General features: G+C 43.7%; 1 protein-coding gene across 8 annotated transcripts in view; it reads right to left on the reverse strand.

The window, feature by feature from the left end:
- Window positions 1-22,027, reverse strand: part of DOCK3 (dedicator of cytokinesis 3) — a 541,072-nt gene that overhangs the window by 477,442 nt on the left and 41,603 nt on the right. For all 8 annotated transcript variants that reach the window (XM_089781050.1, XM_089781049.1, XM_089781053.1 and 5 more), the window contains exon 2: window positions 1,933-2,016. In XM_089781050.1, coding sequence (XP_089637176.1) covers window positions 1,933-2,016 — 84 coding nt within the window. The remainder of the gene's footprint in view (window positions 1-1,932; window positions 2,017-22,027) is intronic.

The following is a 22,027-nucleotide window of genomic DNA, read 5'->3' on the forward strand; positions in this document are numbered from 1 at the left end:
CTTTTATTGGACCAATTTCTGTTAGTGAAAGAGATAAGCCTTTGAGCTACACAGAGCTCTTCTTCAGCGCTGAGAAAGCTATCCTTTGCAGGGCTGTTGCTACACTTCAAAGACGAAAGCACTGTGGGGAACACAGGGCCAACAGGGGACTCAAGCAGTCCCCCCGCTGGCCCCATGCTCCCTGCGGTGTTTCAAAGCAGTAGAATCACGGGGAGCACAGGGTTTGGTCCCGCATTCCCAGCGATGCTGCTGCTTTGAAGCAACCCTTCTTCTCCCTCCTCCCCACTGCCTTTTTCTGATAGCAGCAGCAAGGAGGGGAAGCAACTAGTTGACTAGTGTGTCGACTATCCAATAAGTACTTGCTTATCAAATAGTTGACTAGTCATTCATATCCCTAGTTTGGACCCTAATATATGTATTTGAGAGAGTTTCTTTGTCTATGTGTCTGTCTGTCCAGCTATGAGTCCATTTATCCAAGAACTTCTTCTAAATGGTAAGAGCTAGGTCCACCAAGTTTGTTATGATATTTCCTCTTATCATAACTTAAAGCAAGGTCAGAGTTTGGTTGTGCCGGGACAATGGAATATTTGTGCAATGTGACTCTTTCTCATCAAAAGGATAGGGTAAGGTGTGACAGCACGGACAATTATACCGCAGAATGACCACACAAGAGCAGCTGCTGGCCATTCTGTGCAGCCACTGCCAGCCCAGGAAAGAAGTTGGCAGACGGGCCACACAGCCCTCACTGTCCTGGGACAGTCATGGGGAGCACTCACCAGTCATCTCCACCCCCTGTCCTGAGCCAGGCCCCCCTCCCCCGGCACACACACACTTCACAACCCCCTGCCCTGACAGGTGCATTCCTACCTCCTAACCTGCCTCCTGCACCCCTGCCCACCAACCCTGACTCCTGCATCTCCACACACACCAAGCCCACTGCCGTGACTCCGTCCTCATCCTCCAACCTTGACCCCTATGACCCTCACACTCCTAGCCTCCAGCCCTGAGCCCCCCTCAACCCTAACCCCTACCCTGACTCCCTGAACCTCTCACACCCTTAGCTGCCTGCCCAATGGACCTGAGTAATGCTGGGTAAGTCTTCTAATATGTTTTTTTATAGACAGATAATGTTCTGGAAATTAGGGATGTTAATGGGTAACTGGTTAACCCAGCCCACAGGGGTATGGTAGCTGGCTACCAGCCTGCATGGGACTGGAAGCAGTTGAACGGGAGCAGCCTCTGCCTGTGGTATGGAAGGGGGCCACTCCAGCCTATCTGCAGTAAGCGGTCCCCCATACCTGCCCTCCTTTTAATAGTTAACCAGTTAAACACTACGTTAACAAATTAAACAGGATTTAACATCCCTAGTGGAAATGGCATTTACTTTTAAGAGTAAAAAGAAGGTACAAAAGGTTAATTGCAAAACATACTCTTATATAAATACATCACTTCAACAAACTATTCTTTTTTGGTCTTGATCCCAACCAAATCACTAATATATTTCATTAAGCATATTTTCAAATACTTATAAAAAATAAATAATATTGGCAAGCTCATTTTAATAAGAGGAGCATAAAAACTACAAAATATGATTGGAAATCTACGTATTTGTTCAAAAGTCAACATGATGAAAATATACCATCAGACACAACAACCATAAAACTCTCAAGCCAGGGTTCAAACATTTTCTGGACAGATGGTTTACTTAAACATGCTGACCTCCTATCAGACTGGATTACTGCCAGTAATGCTCTAGTCTTTCCTATAGAAAGTGGGTCAAATGAGGTTTTATCAGAGTATTTTGATGTTCTGATTCATCACGTCCCTAAAATGATTTATTAAAATCCACAACTATGTATCATTTTATATATTTCTACTGAAAATAAGGTTTATCTTTAGGAACACACCCATTCTCCAATCCATCATACTAACCTTCACATTTTTCCAGGATCTGGACAGTTTCTCCTAGTTCCAAGACTAAGCCTTGTGGTACAGATCCTCGGAAGCTGCATATCACTAGAAAAAAACAAAAGATAAAAGGTTACATATTGTCTTGTTTTATTCTTAAAAAACAAAAAAAGACTCACATATTAGCTTAATTTATACATAAATAGCTGTTACACATCTGCTAAAAAATCTTTTCCATTTTGTGAATTATTTTCTCTGGCACATTTTCTCTCTGCCATCACAAACTTGAACACCATTATGTTTAAATAAGATCCATACTTTTCAAAAAATATCTATAGGGTTGAGGAAGACGTTTTTATAACTGATCCCACATGAACTCATGCTGTATACCAAGATTCACTTCATCTCCACAACTTGCCAAGTGCAAGAAAAAGCACTGATTTTATTTGGATAAGGCATCTTATCCTTGATCATTAATAAACTAAAAAGGGAGGTAGATTGCAGGATTACTTTTCTCCAACATTTCTATTCATCTTAAAGCCTGGTCTGGTACTAATTTACTATAGGAAAGCTGTTATTTTTCTATATTTATGATTAAAACTATTAGAGAATGTTTTTATTCAGAAATATTGAACAGGTTGTATGGTTTTAGAATTTAGAGATTACAGACTTAAGTGTTTCTTTTCTTCTAGGTTTTTATTAATTAATTACTATAGAAAAATCACTTTATGAAATATTCTGTCATACAATGAATGTAGGAAAATATCAATAAAATAAATCACTACTCAAAATCTCAAATCTAACAAGAAAGGAATTCTTTGTTGGAAATGAATAGCAAGGTCTCTTTTACCCATGATATTTATGAAAATGCCATAGTGGCATGGCTACTGTTTGGGCGAGTGTGGGGGGGAAGGTTGTATTTTTTTTTTTATTACTAGGACATGTCAATAGTAACTAGGATTGCAAATAAATATGATTATTCTTTTTAAAACCTTTGTATCTATAAATATCTATTATGGACACATCAGAGATTTGTTTATTAAAAACAGAAAACCCACTCTCTCCTGAGGAACTAAATTTAAGATGATTTGTATATATTGACAATATTCATCATGTACTAGCATTTTACACTTGCACATAGAGAGAGAGAGAGAGAGGGTAGGTCTACACTTGCAGCCTATTTCGGAATAGGGCTGCAAATGTAGGCATTCTAATTTGCAAATCAACCCCGGGATTTAAATACCCCGTGCTTGATTTGCATCTTCCTGGCCAGGTGCCATTTTTTGAAATTTACAAGCCCGGAATAACTGCCCGCGTCTACACGCAGCAGTGAAACGGGTGTTTGAAATAAAGCCCTATTTCGAACTACCTGTTATTCTTCCTGCAATGAGGTTTAACAGGTAATTCGAAATAGGGCTTTATTTCGAATGCCTGTTTCACTGCCGTGTGTAGACACGGGTAGTTATTCTGGGCTTGTAAATTTCAAAAATGGCGCCCAGCTGGGAAGATGCAAATCAAGTGCGGGATATTTAAATCCCGGGCTTGATTTGCAATTCCGAATGCCTACATTTGAAGCCCTATTCCGAAATAGGCTGCAAGTGTAGACATACCGAGAGAGAGAGAGAGAGAGAGAGAACGAGAGAGAGCGCAGAGGTTTACAAGAGAAATACTGTACATGAGTTGAATTAGTGAACTCCAGTGGAGAATAATATATCTGGGCTAACGCTACAGAAATATCTTTTCCTTTAAAATTGAATTCAAGACTAAGGGCCTAATTGTACTATTCAATTAAGCTGCTTTTCACTTTTTTCCTTCATCCAGGTATTTTCATATGACTAAGAGCGACTCTGGAGAGTTCTGCATATAATACCCATCCATGCAGAAGGGACAGCTTTCTCAGGAACTGGATCAATACTGTGGAAAAAAATCCCACAAGAACTATAGACTATCACAAACACCACTTTATTCTTCTCCAAATGCCAATCACTTGAGCTGGCAAAGAAGTCCCAACTGAACTATTCCAGCTGGCACAATTCAAAGCATACCTTAATGTGCTCTAATTATGTTAGGGGTTTTCTAGCTTCTAGCAGTTTCATGGTAAAAAAGTAAACAGGTGACTTAGGCTACATCTAGACTACAGGCTTCTTTTGGAAGAAGCCTTTTTTGGAAGAGATCTTCCAAAAAAAATTTCTTCCGAAAGAGAGCGTCCACACTGCAAAAGTGCATCGAAAAAGTGATCTGCTTTTTCGAAAGAGAGCATCCAGACTGAATGGATGCTCTCTCGCATGTTGCTATGCACGGAATGTCCATCAGGGCACCTGTGCTTTTTCTTCTTTCCTCTTCTTCCAAAAGAACTCCCTCTTCCCTGTCCACACACACCTTTTTGAGAAAGAGATCTTTCTTAAAAAGGCTTCTTCCTCATAGAATGAGGTTTACCAATACCGGAAAAACCCCTCTGTCCTTTTGATTTTCTTGCGGAAGAATGCAATTGCAGTTTGGATGTTCCTCAAGTTTTGTTGGAAAAACAACTGTTTTTCCGATCAAACTCTGTAGTATAGCCCTTAGAAATGGCCTTTTCCCACTGCTAAGATCAGTGTAGCTAAGACTAAGTTAAAAAGAAAAATTACCATCACATTATTGTTGTAGCGGGTAACAAGATAATGAAAAGAGGGGAAGATGATAAAGCTGCAAAGAATTTATATTCATAACAATAACTATGCTACCTAGCTCTTATAAAGAGCTTTACATCAGTACACCTCAAAGCACTTCATTACAGATATTACAGATGTGTTAACTATGACACCGAAAGGGGAAGTGACTTACCCAAAATCACCCATCAGGACAGGAAAAACTGGAATGGATTAATAAAACCAAATTTTTTATTACGGTTTGGACCACCCTGGTCCTGCACCCTATCGGTCCCGAATGAGGGAATTTGCCAGACCAGGGGAGGTTCCCTGCTGGCAGCTTTCTAGACCAGTGGTTCCCAATTACCAGTCCGCAGACCAGTGCCAGGCCATGCCCCAATGGCTTGATGATTGGGTTGGCAGGGTTCCTTGTAAGCTGCACGGCAGTGTGGCCAAGCAGCTGCTAATTGAGCCGATGTGCTGTGGCTGGAGCTGGGGCAGTGGTAAGGCTGTCCCTACTGAGGCAGCCTCACTGTGGCCCCTGTTCCAGCTCCATCAGCCGCTATGCGGGGCCGTGTTCAGAGCAGCTGCTCTGGTGGCCAGGGCTGCATAGAGGGCAGCTGCAGCTAGAGGAGAAGCTCCTGATGCCCCCATGCCAGTCTCCTGCCCCGGTTCTCATGCAGGAGGAGAGACTGAGGAACTAGCTGCCCCGCGAGCCCACTCTTCTCCGGCCCATGCTGATGCTGCCTGGCAGCTCCCTCCTACCTCCCCACTTGGCAGAAGCATCCCCCGACCTCCAGCTGCTTCCAGCCCAGCCAGAGCACACATACAGGGACTGGCCACTGCCCAGCCTCACTGAGCCCTGGGGGCTAGCTCAGGGACCCCCTGGTGGGGACAGTCAGGGTTGAGCAGGGGCCGCCATTACACAGGTGACTGAGGTGGGGGGACCAAACGGAAAACGTCCTCGAAGCTGGAGTTAGCAGCCCGCCATTTTCAGCCCTGCCTCTCCCTGGCTTGGTCCCCTCTTTTGCTCATACTCCTCGCCCCCTCCTTCCCTTCTTCTCCATCTTCCCCTGGTTCCCTTATTATGTGCGTACAGATGCAATGTAAAATAACATGTCACCGCTCAACATTAATTACCATAATGAACACACAAATATGCAAATAAATTAATTACCTAATGAACATGCAAATGTTTCTATGCAGTCCGCCAAAAAGTTTTCAATGAATTTGCTGGTCCATGGTATAAAAACAGTTGGCACCACTGCTCTAGTCATCTGTTGGCTCCGCTTTTGGCTCTGGGTGGTCACTCTGCTAACAGCCCCAGCTGGCTGCCTACCGATGTTCCCAGCTTGGTGAGCCGCTGTGCAGCTTTGGCCCAGCTCTTCTACTGGGCTGCCATCTCCACCCTACCTCATTCCCACACCAGGCTGCCACAGCCCGGTCCACCTGCTGCACTGTCATGGCCCTGGATCCAGCTCCCTTACCGGGCTGCCATGTGGCCCCAGGTTGCTTTGGCTCCAGCTCCCCAGCATGCGTGGCTCCGGCCCCCTGCTAGGCTGCCATATGACCCCGACTCTCCTGCTGTGCTGCCACTCAACCCCATCCCTGGCTCCCATGCCGGCCCCTCCTCGCACGACCCTGACTCTCCTGCCAGGCTGTAGCTAGCTCCGCCAGGCTCCCAGCAGCCAGCTGTCCTGCTGCCTGACTCCCGGCCACTGGGGCTCTCTGGCCTGGGAACTTCTGTGGGCCAGCAGTCATAGCTTAGGGAGGTATAACCTGTACTTAAATCTGATATTTTGTATTTTGTTATATTATAATATTTTCTTTTTTAAAAATTTACTACTTTAAAATAAAATCTGAATTTAATACAAGATATCCAAGGTCTATACTACTTATAATCTCTTTAAACATTTTAATAAAAACTACGCTGAAACTATGAGCCTCCATCAAAAACTGAGTTAAAGGCTGCTTTTCTGTATAAAGAAAGAATCAGAGGATAAACATCTAACTTTTGAGGTCAAGCTTTATAAATATGGCACAACAGATCAGCCTAAGTAACTTAGGAGACTGTTTCATTTTCAAGATACTTAAGCAGGTAGAAACTTAAGTACAAATCACTTTCACTTCGTCATATTAGAAAATTTTCCCATGCTGACCTGAAATAACCAGTTTAATTCAGACTTCAATTAATCCCTCTGTTTAATATATCATTTAACTGTAAATGTGAAACATTTAACAGAGAAATTAAATGTATCCAAAAATCCTTAAGGTTTCGTGTAATAAAAATAAGATTTATAAGCAATTGTGCATTTAATTAAATTCCTATTACCGCCCGAACGCAGCTTGATACAAAGCACGAGCAAAAAGTTAACTATCCAGTAAATAAACAATATATCATACAGCATTTTCTAACATACTACAAATGTACAAGAGTCTCAGATATGAAAATAAGCTATATAATTGCCCAAAGAAATGTATGTTCTAGTGTATTCTCCTAGACAGCAAAAAGAGTTACTGTGACAGGGTCAGCTAGACGGCTATAGGATAGTAACAGAAGGCAAGTTATTACCCCCAGATTAAATAGATCTCCTTACTTTGAGTAAAGTAAAAAGGGCTAATCCAGAACAATCAGGAAAACTTGCCAGAAAACTTGCCACACTGTAGAAGCATCTGTTAACAGGGCTAGTATGATTGCTAACACAATCCTGTCTCAAGCCTAGCTGACTTTTCTTCAGCATACTCATAATAAAAGAAATGGAAAGGAAGGTATGGTTCAAGGAAACACAGGAACTGATTGAAAAGAGATTAGCCTTGATCTCAGAATCTGCACACAAACTTGATTTTATTTGAATAGTAACCATGGAAATAAAAGTGAAACTATGAACTCATAAGTTAATTATTTTTTTATTATACCAAATACATCAGGTAACAGAAATCACATCTTGTTTTAAACTATTGCAGCCTAGCTGACAACTTCATAATAAACTGGCTCCAACTGGTGTTTGTCTTCATTCTCACAAGCTTTACCTTTCATAATCATGTTACTTTAAGAGCAGTAGGTGTTAACTTTTGTAACATCATTTCTCAAATGTGTGGTAAAGTAAGGATTAGCTGGGTTTGGGGGGGAGTGCACAAGACTTATAAATTCAGATGGACAGACTCTTCACAAATGAGGAGGTTGAACAGAGGTTAACTGGGAGACCTTAACCAGTTTCTTTTTCTTGAGGTGGGAGCTCAGTTTTCAAAACCCTGAGAAACTCAAGTTCCTAGTGACAGTTTACTGACTTTCTCTTTGTGCTGCTTTTTTTTCCATCTAGTCTAACCAAAATAAAAAGTGAATCCTATACAATGTCATATGAAACTGCTGACATTATAAACTTTAATGTTTCTCATACAATAACAATAATAATACATGCAGTGTTAAAAATAACAATCTTTTTTTCCAAGTCTACTAATACCTTCTTCCTTCATTTAGCAACCAAAACTGGAGGCTAAGGATATAACATGGGAAGCAATTACTAAAACACTTTTCTACACTGTTTATTCTGCTATAGGAGCTTGTGGTCTATTCATCTCTTGCAGGGAAACAAACTTTTGAATTCAGATCCTATTAAGTAAATTATTACAGTTTCCGTTATTTATTTCATAACATAAATGCACTTGGGTTCCTTTAAGTCATTAGTTTTTGTAAATCTTTTCTGTTTTGTGTTTGTGCTATTACATTATTTTATCAGACATTAACGAGAATAAGGGTATATTCTGTCAAGAGCTCCCTTTCTACGCAGCCATTATAAATGTTATCGGAAAACCACCATTGAAAAGAGTATCTAATCATCTGAATAGAGGAAAGATTTGAGTCACCATTTCTGGCAAATCCAAACTATATAATGCTGTATGGCTTATTAAACATTTTAGCTCAAATTATGCTGTTGTAGGCAAACCAGATATAATGGACCAGATCCTCTGGTCTGAACAAATTATACTTAGTGCATAGCTACATTTATTCCCCCTTCCCTGTCCCAGGTATTATCACGGATCTGTACAGTCCCTGGTATATAACTGCTTTTACTCAGGACAAACTTCTCACAGTCCCAATAGGCTATCCTAAAAGCCATGCTCAATGGGAGTACTGGTCACACCTTCTTTTGCCTGGATATCTACCATAAGTCAAAAGCAGGGTTATACAATAGCTGCCTGAGTAAGACATTGTTCTTGAGACAATGGGATGCAGATGAGACAGAAAAGGGATGCAGATGAGACAAGTCGGAATTGCAAATGAAGCGGGGGATTTAAATATCCCCCGCTTCATTTGTATAAACATGGCTGCCACTTTTTTCCAGTTCGGGGATTTGCCGGAGAAAAGAGCCAGTCTAGACGGGATCTTTCGGAAAATAAAGCCTTTTCCGAAAGATCCCTTATTCCTGATTTTAAGAGGAACAACAAAGGCTTCCCTTGTTGACTGATCCACGTCTAGACTGCTGAGCTGCGCCGGATCAGCTGACGGTAGGCACAGCGTGGCAGCCATTTTTATTTTAATGAAGCAGGGATTATTTAAATCCCTGCTTCCTTGACTATGTCGGGTAAACTAGTTTACATGGCTCCATCGACAGAGCCATGTAGTCTAGACATACCCAAAGTTTTGAATTCTAAGCTCTCTCAAGGTGTGCTGTGCTTCTGTGGCCATCAGAAATATTAAACAATTTCATGAAAAAGATTGAGCAATGTGTTCTCTGGCCTTTACATGTCTTTCCTAGAAATGTGAAATTATATTCTATACAGGCTTTGTTTGTTTCTAACTGAATTTCTAGTAGGAATGTAAGAGCCACCTAAATTGGTTAAATTGTAAAACTATGTGTTTAATCAGTTAACCACCAGCTGCAGACAGTGGGGCTGTTCCAGCCCCAGGTCTGCTGCAGCTGGCAGGAGGCTGCTCTGGCCCTGCTGGCCTGCTACAACTGGGGTCCTGCTGGCTGGGCTGCCATGAGATGGGGGGCTGCTCCCTCTGCCCAAGCCCTCCAGTTAACCGGTTACCGAGTTAGCATGCCAGTAAGGCTAATGCTTGCCAGGTAACTGGTTAACCTTCTACATCCCTAATTTCTGCTAAGCAGGAACAGGGCTGATCACCTTCCTATACGTGATGCTAGTACACCAGTCAACCAGTGGAACTTCACTCACCCTTTACATCAAGAGCAGTACTTCTCCAACCAGTTTTTGTTTTTCCTTCACAGGATTCAGACCTGTGAACAACTCCTACACCTGTTAAATGATGGCAGCTGCAGCAACTCTAACAGGTTAGACAGGTTGAAAGCAAATTGACTTAACCTATTTTAATTAGGATGCAAATCAGCAAGCAAAAATCTTTGATTTAAGCTTGATTTCAATGAGTTTTAATTCCATTTTGAATATGTTTTCAGTTATTTTGGGAGTTCTTTTCTTAAAGAAAGATTGATCCTCATTAGTTGGTAGCCATTTAAATATGGTTATCTGTGATTAAACACAGCCAAATCTGGTGTTTCTTTTTACTAACGAACATATACAACTATATGTATTCAATCAGTTATCTAGCATAACTTACATTTATTCAAATTTTAAATTTTTATGTTAGAAAGAGACGAGTCTTACGCTTTTCTTTAATTATATATACACGCGTGAGCGTGCGTGCGCGCACACATGCATGCCTGTAATTTGTGTCAGACCTCGATTGGGAAATTTGGAAATTCAAATTAAATGTACAAAAATAGCATTTTATATTTTTATTCATTAAAATTACCTTAAATATTGGATAAATAAGGAAAAAATATCAAAACATGTTTTGCACATAAAACTAATTAATTAAACAAGGGGATATTTTCTATAATTAATCTTCTTCTAATATACAAATCGATATCCAGACTGTTCAGCAATATAACTGCTGCATCATCAAGGTAGCAAAAAGTTGCAATCCACTCTCCAATAGTCTCATTGTGCACGCTATACAACCTTCCTGATCATCTGCATTGCTAGCCTGCAGGTACACTGTGAAGACTGGGCTAAACCAAATTTCTGCATTGTGGAAGCCACCCTATTCAATGCAGTAAGCAGGTTGTTAATTGTCATCATGGCCCTGCACTGTAAGTTGCAAACAGGTGGGCGTCTGAGGGTTTTCCATATGCCTCTCTCATTCTAGAATTGCTGCCAGCTTGCATGGATATGATTCCATTATTAGGCACTGGACATGAATACATGAATGACAACTATAAGTACATGTCATGAAGTCAGCAGGAAACAGGTATTTTCTTATGGAGATGGGAAGATATCTTGTAGGAAATCCACATTGCTTATTTGCACCTATTGGAACCATTATCAGTCTACCGTAAGGCCAATTGTTCTTATCCATTATAATCATCCATTCAGTTTTATGGGTGATAGTATCTTAAAGTAAATGTCTATCTGTAGTAATGATTGTTACCGGTCCTTTAAAACTGCCCCTCAAGATTTTAAAACTAGCAGATACCACCTTCTTAACATGGTTTTTATTCATAGACTGGAAGAAGAAAACAAGCTTCCCCATCCCCGCTTCAATTCCCAGTTGGCTTATTTACTTTAAAATGAACTAGTCATCACATGGAACTAATTGAATTAACTGAAATTAAGAAAATATTTTATTTACACCTGAAAAAGAGGTTAATGCTATCAAAAGGTGATGTAGCACCTCAACAAACTGTTTCCTGTTGCTTAGCCACTGACTTCCATCAATTCAGTAATCTAACTTTCTTTAAAAGTCATCAGAAGACATATACTAGTTAATATTAGTTTTATATTTACATTTATAGGATTGCAATTGATTGTAACTTTAGACCTTAACATAAGTAATCAACTTCAAATATATTAAAAATATATTTATTTTTAAATATATACCTGTATAATTTACAAAATTCTGATTTAAATTCTTAAAACGTGTTTATATTTTAAGTCATTGATTTTTATCCATTTGGCTTTCCGTAAAAGAAAACTAAGTTGTGGTCTCACTTACAGAAGCGAAACCATCAGTAATGCCCAACCCAATCCCCCTCCTTCCCCCTTCCTTCCCCAGAGCCAAACACCTCTCCTCCCTGCTGTCACCCAATCCCCCTTCTCCCCCAACCTTATGTCCAGGTCCCAAAGCAGTTGCCTGTGCTCAGCAACCAGCTGCTAACATGTGCAGGATGGACGCTATGTGCGTTGGGGACCGTGAGCGGAACGGCGTGGGCCATGAGTGCGCATGCGGCTCATAGCGGCCTGGCTGTGAGAGCGGCTGACCTGAGTAGTTCCGAACTATCCGGCATCCAGTTGTCCGGCATTCCTGACTATTGGATTTTTCCTGTAATTGTATAATCCAAAATACTAGATTTGAACATCAAGCACTGCTTAAAAGATATCAATTCAGAAAAAGATCAACTCAAATAATCTGCAACATAGCTGAGTTAGAAAATTCTAAACTGATGGCATCCCATAACATGAACTAGGAACAAGAAATCGTAAAATGTCAAATCTACCCCTCTTCCAGCTGATGAATTTCAGCAAAGAATAAGCCTACTCACAGGACAAAAGCTCACTGCTTCATTCAGAAAAGCAATCTAACCAATCCTCAAAATCATCAAAATTGATACAGAAAAGGTAAATTAACTGTAACAATTCAAGAAAAACACCTCTGAAGTCCTCTGCTCAACGAGCAGCAGAAGTCAAAATCCATAGTGTTAGGATTTATACAGAATGGGATGGAAAATTAAAATGTTTTGCCATTATAAAAAAATTGGTACATCCTCATCTGAAATGCTGTGTTCAATTATGCTTATCCTACCTAAAAATTAGGTATAAAAATAGAGGAGGTTCAGAAAACTAATATCTATATCTCTATATAGCCGTCCCCAGGTTACGAACGCGTTATGGACCAAACACTTGGCCGTAACTCGGAATAGTCGTAACTCGGAATCCTTTGAGTTACATTGTGACCACGCTGTTCGTAAGCATGGATCACGTTCAGAACTTGGGAGCCCGCATTTACGACCACTTTGGTCGTAAGTGCGGATGGTCAGTCGTAAGTCAAGGTGGCTGTAAGTCATAACTTAAAGCAAGGTAAGGGTTGGTTGTGCAGGGGGGAGGGCCTGAAGTTATTTGGGCAACTATGCTGGTGCAAGTCACACTATTCAACAGGTTTCCAGGGGATATTTCAGCTTCCCAATGGTATCAGAAGGGAGTGCCCAAACACAGAGCAAATAGGACCACAGGACTCCACTTCTATGCTCACTCCCTCCCCACTGGATCCTAGTTAATTCCCAACAGTGATTCAAGGCCTTAGTCCTGATGTTCAAAACCCTTCTGGGTATGTTCATACTATAGCTAGCAGCAAGCCTCCTATCCCAGGTAGACAGACTTGCACTTGTTGAGCTAGTGTCCTAAAAATAATAGAGGACATTACTGCTTGGCCTGCATCTCAGGCTGCACAGTCTCAGAGACTGGAGAGCCCAAAGTGCAGTCCAAGCCACATTGTCCATACTGCTATTTTAGAGTGCTAGCTCAAAACCTGCTAGTGTGACTTTGTTTACCCAAGCTAGGAGATTATCACCCAATTGCACTATAGACATGCCCTAAATAGCTCAGGAGTTAGCTCTGGGAGAATGTCAGAGAAACTCAGGAAAAAGTAATAAAATCTTGTGCTAAAGAATTCCCACAAAGGGGTCTCATAATTAGAAACAAGCTACAAGAGAAGATTAGATGATCTGCAAATCTGATTAATTGTATGTAAGCAGGGGCTGAACTGCTGCTTGCTATCAGAACTAAACAATTGTAGTGGGCACACCCACCCCTCAAAAGGAGGGGTGAGTGTGCCCACTACAATTGTTTAGCTCTGCAAGGTAATTAACTTAACTGTTGATACATAAATACAGCTCAGGAGAGAATACGAGGTGTGGCTATGTAAATCCCATTCAGCCAGGGCTGATGGAGGGTCAGTGTTGGAATGGAATGTGGAGAATTATAAATAATTTGGGACTGTTGTGGGGGTCACTAATCATGCTACCCCTAAATGTGGGAACTGTAAAACATGCCACCAGTATTTGCAGGAGAGACACCACCATCATGGTAAGAGGTCTTGGAGGAACAAGCCTCCCCCCTTCCAGAGTCGAGTGAACTGAGCTGGGGGGAAGGGTTAAAGGGCTTAAGTCAGCCTGCTTCACACCTGCCCCTTTCCCCCATTTGTTTTAAGGACAGACTTAAAGCAGACTCCCTGAGGAGTCTTTTCTTTTGCTAATCCAGGGGAAGCTGGATTCCTTTGCCAGTCCAGCTGGTGGCTAAAGAGTTGAAATCACGGAGACCTGAAATCACTGGTTTGGCTGAGAGCCAGACCCATTGCAGCCAGTGGAGTGGCGGCAACCAGCAGAGTGGCTGGAGGGAATCACTGACTGGTGCGTAACGTGGTGCTGAGTGGCGGCAGGCGAGGAGCAACGACCAGCAGCATGGAGCAGCAACCAGTGGCGTGGCATGGTGACCCGTGGTGTGGAGCAGTGGCAGGCAAGGAGCGGTGACCAGCGGTGTGGTGCGGAGCGGCAGCAGACGAGGAGCGGCAAGGAGTGGTGGCAGTAGGCGAGGAGTGGCAGCAACAGTCGAGGAGCGGTGGCAGGCAACCAGTGGAGCATCTGGTGGCGTGGGACGAGACAGCTGGTGGAGCGTGGCGGAGTGTAGTAAGGTGTCCCCTATCTATTCCGCCACCCCCATTTCCACCCAGGTTGGGAGGTGAAACCCTGTGGGTGAACTCTGGGACTCTGGGTGGCACTGACCAGGGACAGACTCTTTGGACTTCTGGTGCTTCTCGGCTGGGGGGGGGGGGTTTAGCTCATGTTTGGGTTATGAACTCTGTTTGTGGTCTTTCCCCCAAGTTAATGCCGTATGACTTATCTCTCTGTTTCATTAAATGTTTCTTTCCTACACTCAGACTCAGTGCTTGCGAGTGGGAAAGCACTGCCTCTCAGAGGCACCTGGGGTGTGTGAATTTCCCAGATTACTGGGTGAGGGCTCGAGCCAGTTCTGTGTGAGATGGAGCCCAAGATATTGAACCCAGCCCTGGTTACTGCCAGGCCTACCCGGCAGAAGGGTGTCATTTAGAACATTTTGTAAAATCCAACTATTTGCTAAAGTTTTTCCACCACAAAGGATATTTATTTAAGAAAACAAAACAAAACATATAAACCAGGGATGGACAACCCACAGCTCACGAGCCGCATGCAGCTCTTCACCCCTGAAAGTGCGGCTCACATAGCCTCTCCCCACGGCTCACAAAGCTGCCCCATGCACCCCTACAAATGTCCCCCGGCTCCCTGTGCTCACCGGGTACAGGGGAGCTATCCGGTGCAGAAAAATGGTGGCGGCAAGATGGCAGCTGACAGGAGCCAGATGTGGCCAAAAAAGCCTAACCCATGGTTTTTAAAGGGGCAGCATCCCCCTTCCCCTCAACAATTCTGGTGCGGCTCTTCGCATTTTTTCCGCCACTGTTTCGACTCTCTTTGTTTAATGGATTGGTCACTCCTGATATAAACTAACAGAACTTCCAAGAATCTGAAAAGGGTGAACAACAGAATCCTCTATGAAGTCCATTAAGAATATCAAGAGACAGATCTAATTTACTTGAATAGCATATGTAGAAATAGGATCATCCTTACTCATATATAGAATATGCAGTTGCGTAGGACACCCATAAATTTGGGGTACCACTGGGTCTTAATGTCCACTCACCTGCCTCTTCCTACTCTTGTTCTGTGGCTCTGCTTCCTCCAAAGAAGATTTAGTTAACTTAAAAGTGAAAAAGCCTGCCATATTAACAGAACACTGAACGTGCAAAAGAGCTATTCAAGTGGTAATAAAGTCATTTAACAGACATTTGCCAACCCTACTCTCAGTTTCTGACTTTACTATGTTAGGGTATGTCTAAATTATCAGGTTTTCTCAACAAACTAATGCAGACATGCAGAAGTCACCAAAAAAAGCCACCAAAGCACGTTTACTCTTGTTCCCTCTGTCAACATATTGTGTTCACAACTTTAGCACTATGGGTGTGTCTACACAGAAAAGTTATTTAGGAATAATGGCCGTTATTTTAAAATAACTATGCGAGTGTCTACACAGCAATTCTGTTATTTTGAAATAATTCTGAAATAATGGACAGCTTATTCTGACTTCTGTAAACCTTATTCTATGAAAAAGTTCTATGAAAAGGACCGCGTAAATCTCATTTTTTAAGGAAGAGCGGTTTTTTCGAAAAAGGTTTTTTTTCCAGAAAAAATTGCGTCCAAACTACTTTCAATTTCGAAAGATCCTCTTTCAAAAGTGAGATCAGAAGAAAATATGCAAATTCTTTCAAAAATTCTACGTAGTCTAGACATAGCCTCAGAGCACTGTTACATATTATCAAGCCACTAAAAGGGTCAAAAAGCCTCAGTGTTAGCAAAAGTTGCACATCTTTGCCAGGAAACCTTATACCTGAAGTTGCAATGTTCCCCGGAAATTTAAGTCACCTACATGCATCTATGGGGACTGAAGTTAGTACCTCTAGGTCTAAAACCATGACCCTGCAGGTGCTTAAGATGAAGTAACAGCTTATGACAGGAACATGCTCATAAACCACTATCTGTCATCCAACCCACAGAAGAGGACGAAGCCATTCCCTCTAGGGCAAGTTATAACTGCAGTCCTATACTGCAGTGTTTCTCAAAGTGGTCCATGGATCCACCTCCTAACTAGATATTCAGGTTTGTTTATTCACCGGCTCTGCAGCCACAGAGTCTCGCAGCTCCCATTGGCTCTGGTTTGCCGTTTGCACCCAAGGGGAGTTGCAGGAAGCAGAAGCCTGGCCCACGCTGCTTCCCACAGCTGAGAAACATTGGATCACTTTGGGTGTGTCTAGACTGCAGAGTTTTTTTGAAAAAAAGCCAGCCCCGGAGCACTTACGGGCTGCTGCTCGTAGGCTCGGGGAGAGGCCCCACACACGTCCGACCCCTGGGAGCAACATCCTCCTCCCGCCCCTAGCCACTGCCGGAAGCGTGGCACGCTCTGGCTGTCAAGTTGGAGCAGTGAGGACACTTGTGTCTGATGGGCTTCTCAGAGGAATGCCCATTTGAGAAAGGCATAGCATCCTGGCAACAGTCACACCTCTTGAAGCCAAGAGATCCTGGTATTAGGCGTGGTGAGAAGCAGTAGGTTGAGGACGATGACAATTATTTTTTGTTGTTATAGGATTGGCAGAGGGGATCTTAAAATTTGGAAATCAGAGGAAACCAAGGGGAATTAACCAGTTTTTTGTTATTTTTTTAAACAAAGGGAAGAGAAGAAGCTCTGTCTGCTGCTGAGGACGGTAGAGAACGAACTGAGGGAGCCATGCTGCACTCACACCTAATGGACACCAATGGCATGAGGGAGCACCATGGCGTGTGCACGGCGGACACTGCTAGAAACATCTCCAGTCACCAGCACGAGGACACACCAGCGCCCACAGTGGAGCACCCATGGGGACACTACTCGAAGAAGAAGATACTGACTGCACAGCTGTTCCCAGGGAGGGCGGGGCTCAAACCCACAACCCCAGGTTCCGGAGGCTTACACATGCATTGAGCCCTGGTACAAAAACAATTAATTACTATTGCTGCTAATTCACCTTAGAGAATTTTTATTCACTCATCATCCGGTAACAGAAGCTGTGGGTGGCTGCCCAACTGCTCCCAGGGTGGGTAGTTTGCGCTGGGCCTGTGCTGAGCAACCACGTTAATAAGCTGAAGTTAATAAGCCATATAAACTCTGCAAAAGTCTTTGCTGAAATTTGCCCAATAATGCCACTTGCTATGAGACCAGAAGGCTCAGGAACATGTTTGCTTAGGGCTAAGATTCAGCAGTCTGTATCACCTTGGAGCGTTATCTGAAATTTGACAGGTCACCAACTAGAGTCTAGAACACACAGTGTCATCTGAGACAAGCTGAAAGTGACACTTTTCATAATCTAGTCTTAACTTCGAAGATTAAAATACAGTGCATATAGTTTTGAGAGCAAAGAAAATTTTATTGCAAAGAAAGTGCTCTCATGAGCCCTCTATTTGGGTATTAACACGAATACCTTGTTATCCGAAGAAATCTATTCCAATCAGCATAACTCGTGCTTTATAATACACCTGTCAGTCGCTGCCAGTCTCCCCAGCCCAGAAACAATTGATATTACTCCCAGACTCTGAATCATGGCCTTTCCTCAGGGCTTCATTTATTACTCAAACACTAAACTCACATGGTAAACCAAACCAAAGTTATTCCCCAGTCCTCCAACATGCAGTCTCCCTTGGAGTCCCAGCTCCTGCCACAGGAACCAATTTCCCTCTTCCCAAACTCAGCCACTTGCTCAGTTGAAATGTTATAAATACAGAACCAAAATACAGGACTATGTAGCACTTTAAAGACTAACAAGATGGTTTATTAGATGATGAGCTTTCGTGGGCCAGACCCACTTCCTCAGATCAAATAGTGGAAGAAAATTGTTACAACTGGCCCACGAAAGCTCATCATCTAATAAACCATCTTGTTAGTCTTTAAAGTGCTACATAGTCCTGTATTTTGTTTCAGCTACACCAGACTAACACGGCTACATTTCTATCACTATAAATACAGAAGTTACTCAGAGTCCTTTCAGGGTTAGCTGAATAATGACAATGCAAGGCCGGGAGACATATGAAGAAGGGAAAGCTGAAGCACAATGCTTTCTTTGCTTCTGTCTTCACAGATAAGGTCAACTCTCAGACTAATGCGCTAAGTGACGCAAGATGGGATGAAGATAGACTGCCCTTGATGGGTAAAGAACAGGTTAGGAACTATTTAGAAAAGCTAAAACGTACACAAATCCATGGGTCCAGACTTAATGCATCCGAGGGTACTGAGGGAGTTGGCAAATATCATTGAGGAGCCTTTGGCCATTATCTTTGAAAAGTCGTGGAGATCGGGAGAGATCCTGGATGATTGGAAAAAGGCAAATGTAGTGCCCATCTCCAAAAAAGGGAAGGACGATCCAGGGAACTATAGGCCGGTCAGTCTTACCTCGGTCCCTGGAAAAATTACGGAAGGGATCCTTAAGGAATCCATTTTGAGGAACTTGGAAGAGGGGAAAGTGATCAAGAATAGTCAGCATGGATTCACCAAAGGCAAGTCGTGCCTGACCAATCTGATTAGCTTCTATGATGAGGTAACTGGCTCTGTAGACATGGGAAAGTTGGTGGATGTGATATACCTTGACTTTAGCAATGCTTTTTATACGGTCTCCCACAATATTCTTGTCAGCAAGTTAAGGGAATATGGATTGGATAAATGGACAGTAAGATGGATAGAAAAATGGCTAGAAGGTCGGGCTCAGCGGGTAGTGATCAATAGCTTGATGTCAGGATGGCGATCGGTTTCTAGCGGAGTACCCCAAGGTTTGGTTCTAGGACCGGTTTTGTTCAATATCTTTATTAATGACCTGGATGAGGGGATGGATTGCACCCTCAGCAAGTTTGCAGATGACACTAAGCTAGGGGAAGAAGTAGATATGCTGGAGGAGAGATAGGGTCCAGAGTGACTTAGACAAAATGGAGGATTGGGCCACAAGAAATCTGATGAGGTTCAACAAGGACAAGTGTAGAGTCCTGCACTTGGGATGGAAGAATCCCAAGCATTGTTACAGGGTAGGGACCAGCTAAGTAGTAGTTCTGCAGAAAAGGACTTGGAAGTTACAGTGGATGAGAAGCTGGATATGAGTCAACAGTGTGCCCTTGTAGCCAAAAAGGCTAACGGCATATTAGGTTGCATTAGGAGGAACATTGCCAGCAGATCCAGAGATGTCATTATTCCTCTTCATTCGGCTCTTGTGAGGCCACATCTGGAGTATTGTGTCCAGTTCTGGGCCCCTCACTACAAAGAGGATGTGGACACATTGGAGAGGGTCCAGCAGAGGGCAATCAAAATGATTGGGGGGATGGAGCATATGACCTACAAGGAAGTCTGCAGAAGCGAAGAGTGAGGGGGGATTTGATAGCAGCCTTCAACTTCCTGAAGGGAGCTTTCAAAGAGGCTGGAGAAAGGCTGTTCACAGTAGTGGCGGATGGCTGAACAAGGAGCAATGGTCTCAAGTTGCAATGGGAGAGGTCCAGGTTGGATATTAGGAAGAAGAAGTTACTCACCTTCGTGCAGTAACAATGATTCTTTGAGGTGTGTCCCTGTGGGTGCTCCACATCTGGTGTCGGGCTGGTCCCGGCGCCGCAAATCGGAGCTTGCCAGAGCTGTGTTCGGCTGGACCGCGCATGTGCGATCCAGTTTCACGCCTTTCATCTGCCGCGCGTGGTCCGGTGCCCGCCAGTTCCTCTCACCGCCTATCTGCAAGACAGAAAGAGACGAGATTCCGAAGCGGGGAGGAGGGCAGGTTGTGGAGCACCCACGGGGACACACCTCGAATTACCATCGTTACTGCACGAAGGTGAGTAACTTCTTCTTCTTCAGGTAGTCCCCGTGGGTGGTCCACGTCTGGTGACTCCGAAGCAGTAATCCCAATTAGATGTGGGCTTCGGAATCACGATTCTCATAACTAGGCAGTACTGCTAAAGCTACCGCTGAATCAGAGGCGAGGTGCTGCACGATTGCATAATGTCTTGAAAAAGTGGTACTAGAAGACCAGGTCGCTGCCCGGCAGATGTCACACAGAGGGACTCCTCTCACGAAGGCTACTGACGCAGCAACTGCTCGTGTCGAGTGAGCCCTAGGCTGCGATGGGAGTGGCTTCTTACAAATAGTATAACAAGTTGTGATACAAGAGACAACGAGTTTAGAAACACCCTGGGCCGATAGGGGCTCGCCCTAGAAGTCCCTGATGTCGAAACAATGAGGTGATCCGTCTTTCGAAGAGTGCGGGTTCTATCTATATAGAATGCCAAGGCTCGGTGGACATCCAGAGTATGCAGAAGAGCATCACGCTGAGAGGCAGGAGGTTTTGGATAGAAACATGGTAAAACGATTGGCTCATTTATATGAAATTCTATGCAGACTTTAGGTAGAAAGGCTGGATGAGATCTCAATATTACGGATTCATTATTAAAGACTGTATAGGGGGGCGTTGACATCAATGCAGCTAATTCGCTCACCCTACATGCCAATGTTACAGCAAGGAGGAAGAGTACTTTCATTGTAAGCATTGGCATGGGTACCGTAGCCAGTGATTCAAACGGTGGTCGAGTTAGGACATCCAGCACCAGGTCCAGACTCCATGTAGGTGGCGGAGGCCTACGTGGTGGGTTAAGGTTAGACAGGCCTTTCAGAAATCTAGTCATCATGGGATGGAAGAAAACCGACCTCCCTTCGACGGGGTGGTGAAAAGCAGCAATCGCTGCCACATGGACTTTAAGTGATGACATGGAGAGTCCAGTCGCCTGTAGGTGGAGGACATAATCTAGTAAAACATGTAGTGGTGAAATAACAGAGTCTAGGTGCTTAGGAGCGCACCAGTGCGTGAATCTAGACCACTTGGACAGGTAGGTTTTCCTGGTTGTGTCCTTTCTGCTGTGTAGCAGGACATGCTTCACCTGGTCTTAGAAAAGATTCTCGGACGTGCTGAACCATCTATCATCCACGCGGTTAGGTGCAGAGTGTCCAGCTTCGGACGAAGAACGGAGCCCTTCTGTTGTGTCAGCAAGTCTGGTAGGTAAGGAAAACGGTACGGTGCTCGGACGGAGAACTGTAGGAGAGTTGAGTACCATGGCTGACTGGGCCACGCTGGGGCTATGAGTATCACTCGTGCCTTGTCCATCACGATCTTCTCGAGTACTCTGGGAATGAGCACAACGGGGGAATGCATACAAAAGTGATGTCCCCCAGTGGAGGAGAAATGCATCTCCCAGGGAGTGACCACCCACTCCTGCTCTGGAACAGTAAGCTCTGCATTCCGCATTGGCACGTGTGGCGAACAGATCTATCGCTGGACGACCCCACCGATGGAAGAGAGGTAAGAGGACGTCCGTGCGGATCACCCACTCGTGGTCCTGATGAAAATGTCTGCTCAGCGCATCCGCAATGGTATTGTTCACACCGGGTAAGAATGACGCGACTATAAAAATGTCGTTTCGAATGCACCAAGTCCAAAGGCGGATCGCTTCTGTACAAAGGGAGCGGGAGTGGGCACCTCCCTGCCTTTTCACGTAATACATCGCCACAATGTTGTCGGTGAGAATTCTGGTGACAGTGCCTCTTATGTGCAACTTGAAGTGTTTGCAGGCATGAAACACCGCTCGGAGTTCAAGAAGGTTGATATGGAGCATAATTTCCGTCGTGGACCAATGGCCTTGGACTGTTTCTCTGCCTATATGGGCACCCCAGCTGATGAGAGGAGCATCAGTGGTAATCTCCCTTGACGGCTGCGCTGCATGGAAGGGAACTCCTGACAGCATGTTGTTGGGGTTGGTCCACCATTGCAGGGAGTCCTTGAC

This window comes from Pelodiscus sinensis, chromosome 11, assembly GCF_052426305.1.
Source record: "Pelodiscus sinensis isolate ZL-2025 chromosome 11, ASM5242630v1, whole genome shotgun sequence".
NCBI classification, from domain to species: Eukaryota; Metazoa; Chordata; order Testudines; family Trionychidae; genus Pelodiscus; species Pelodiscus sinensis.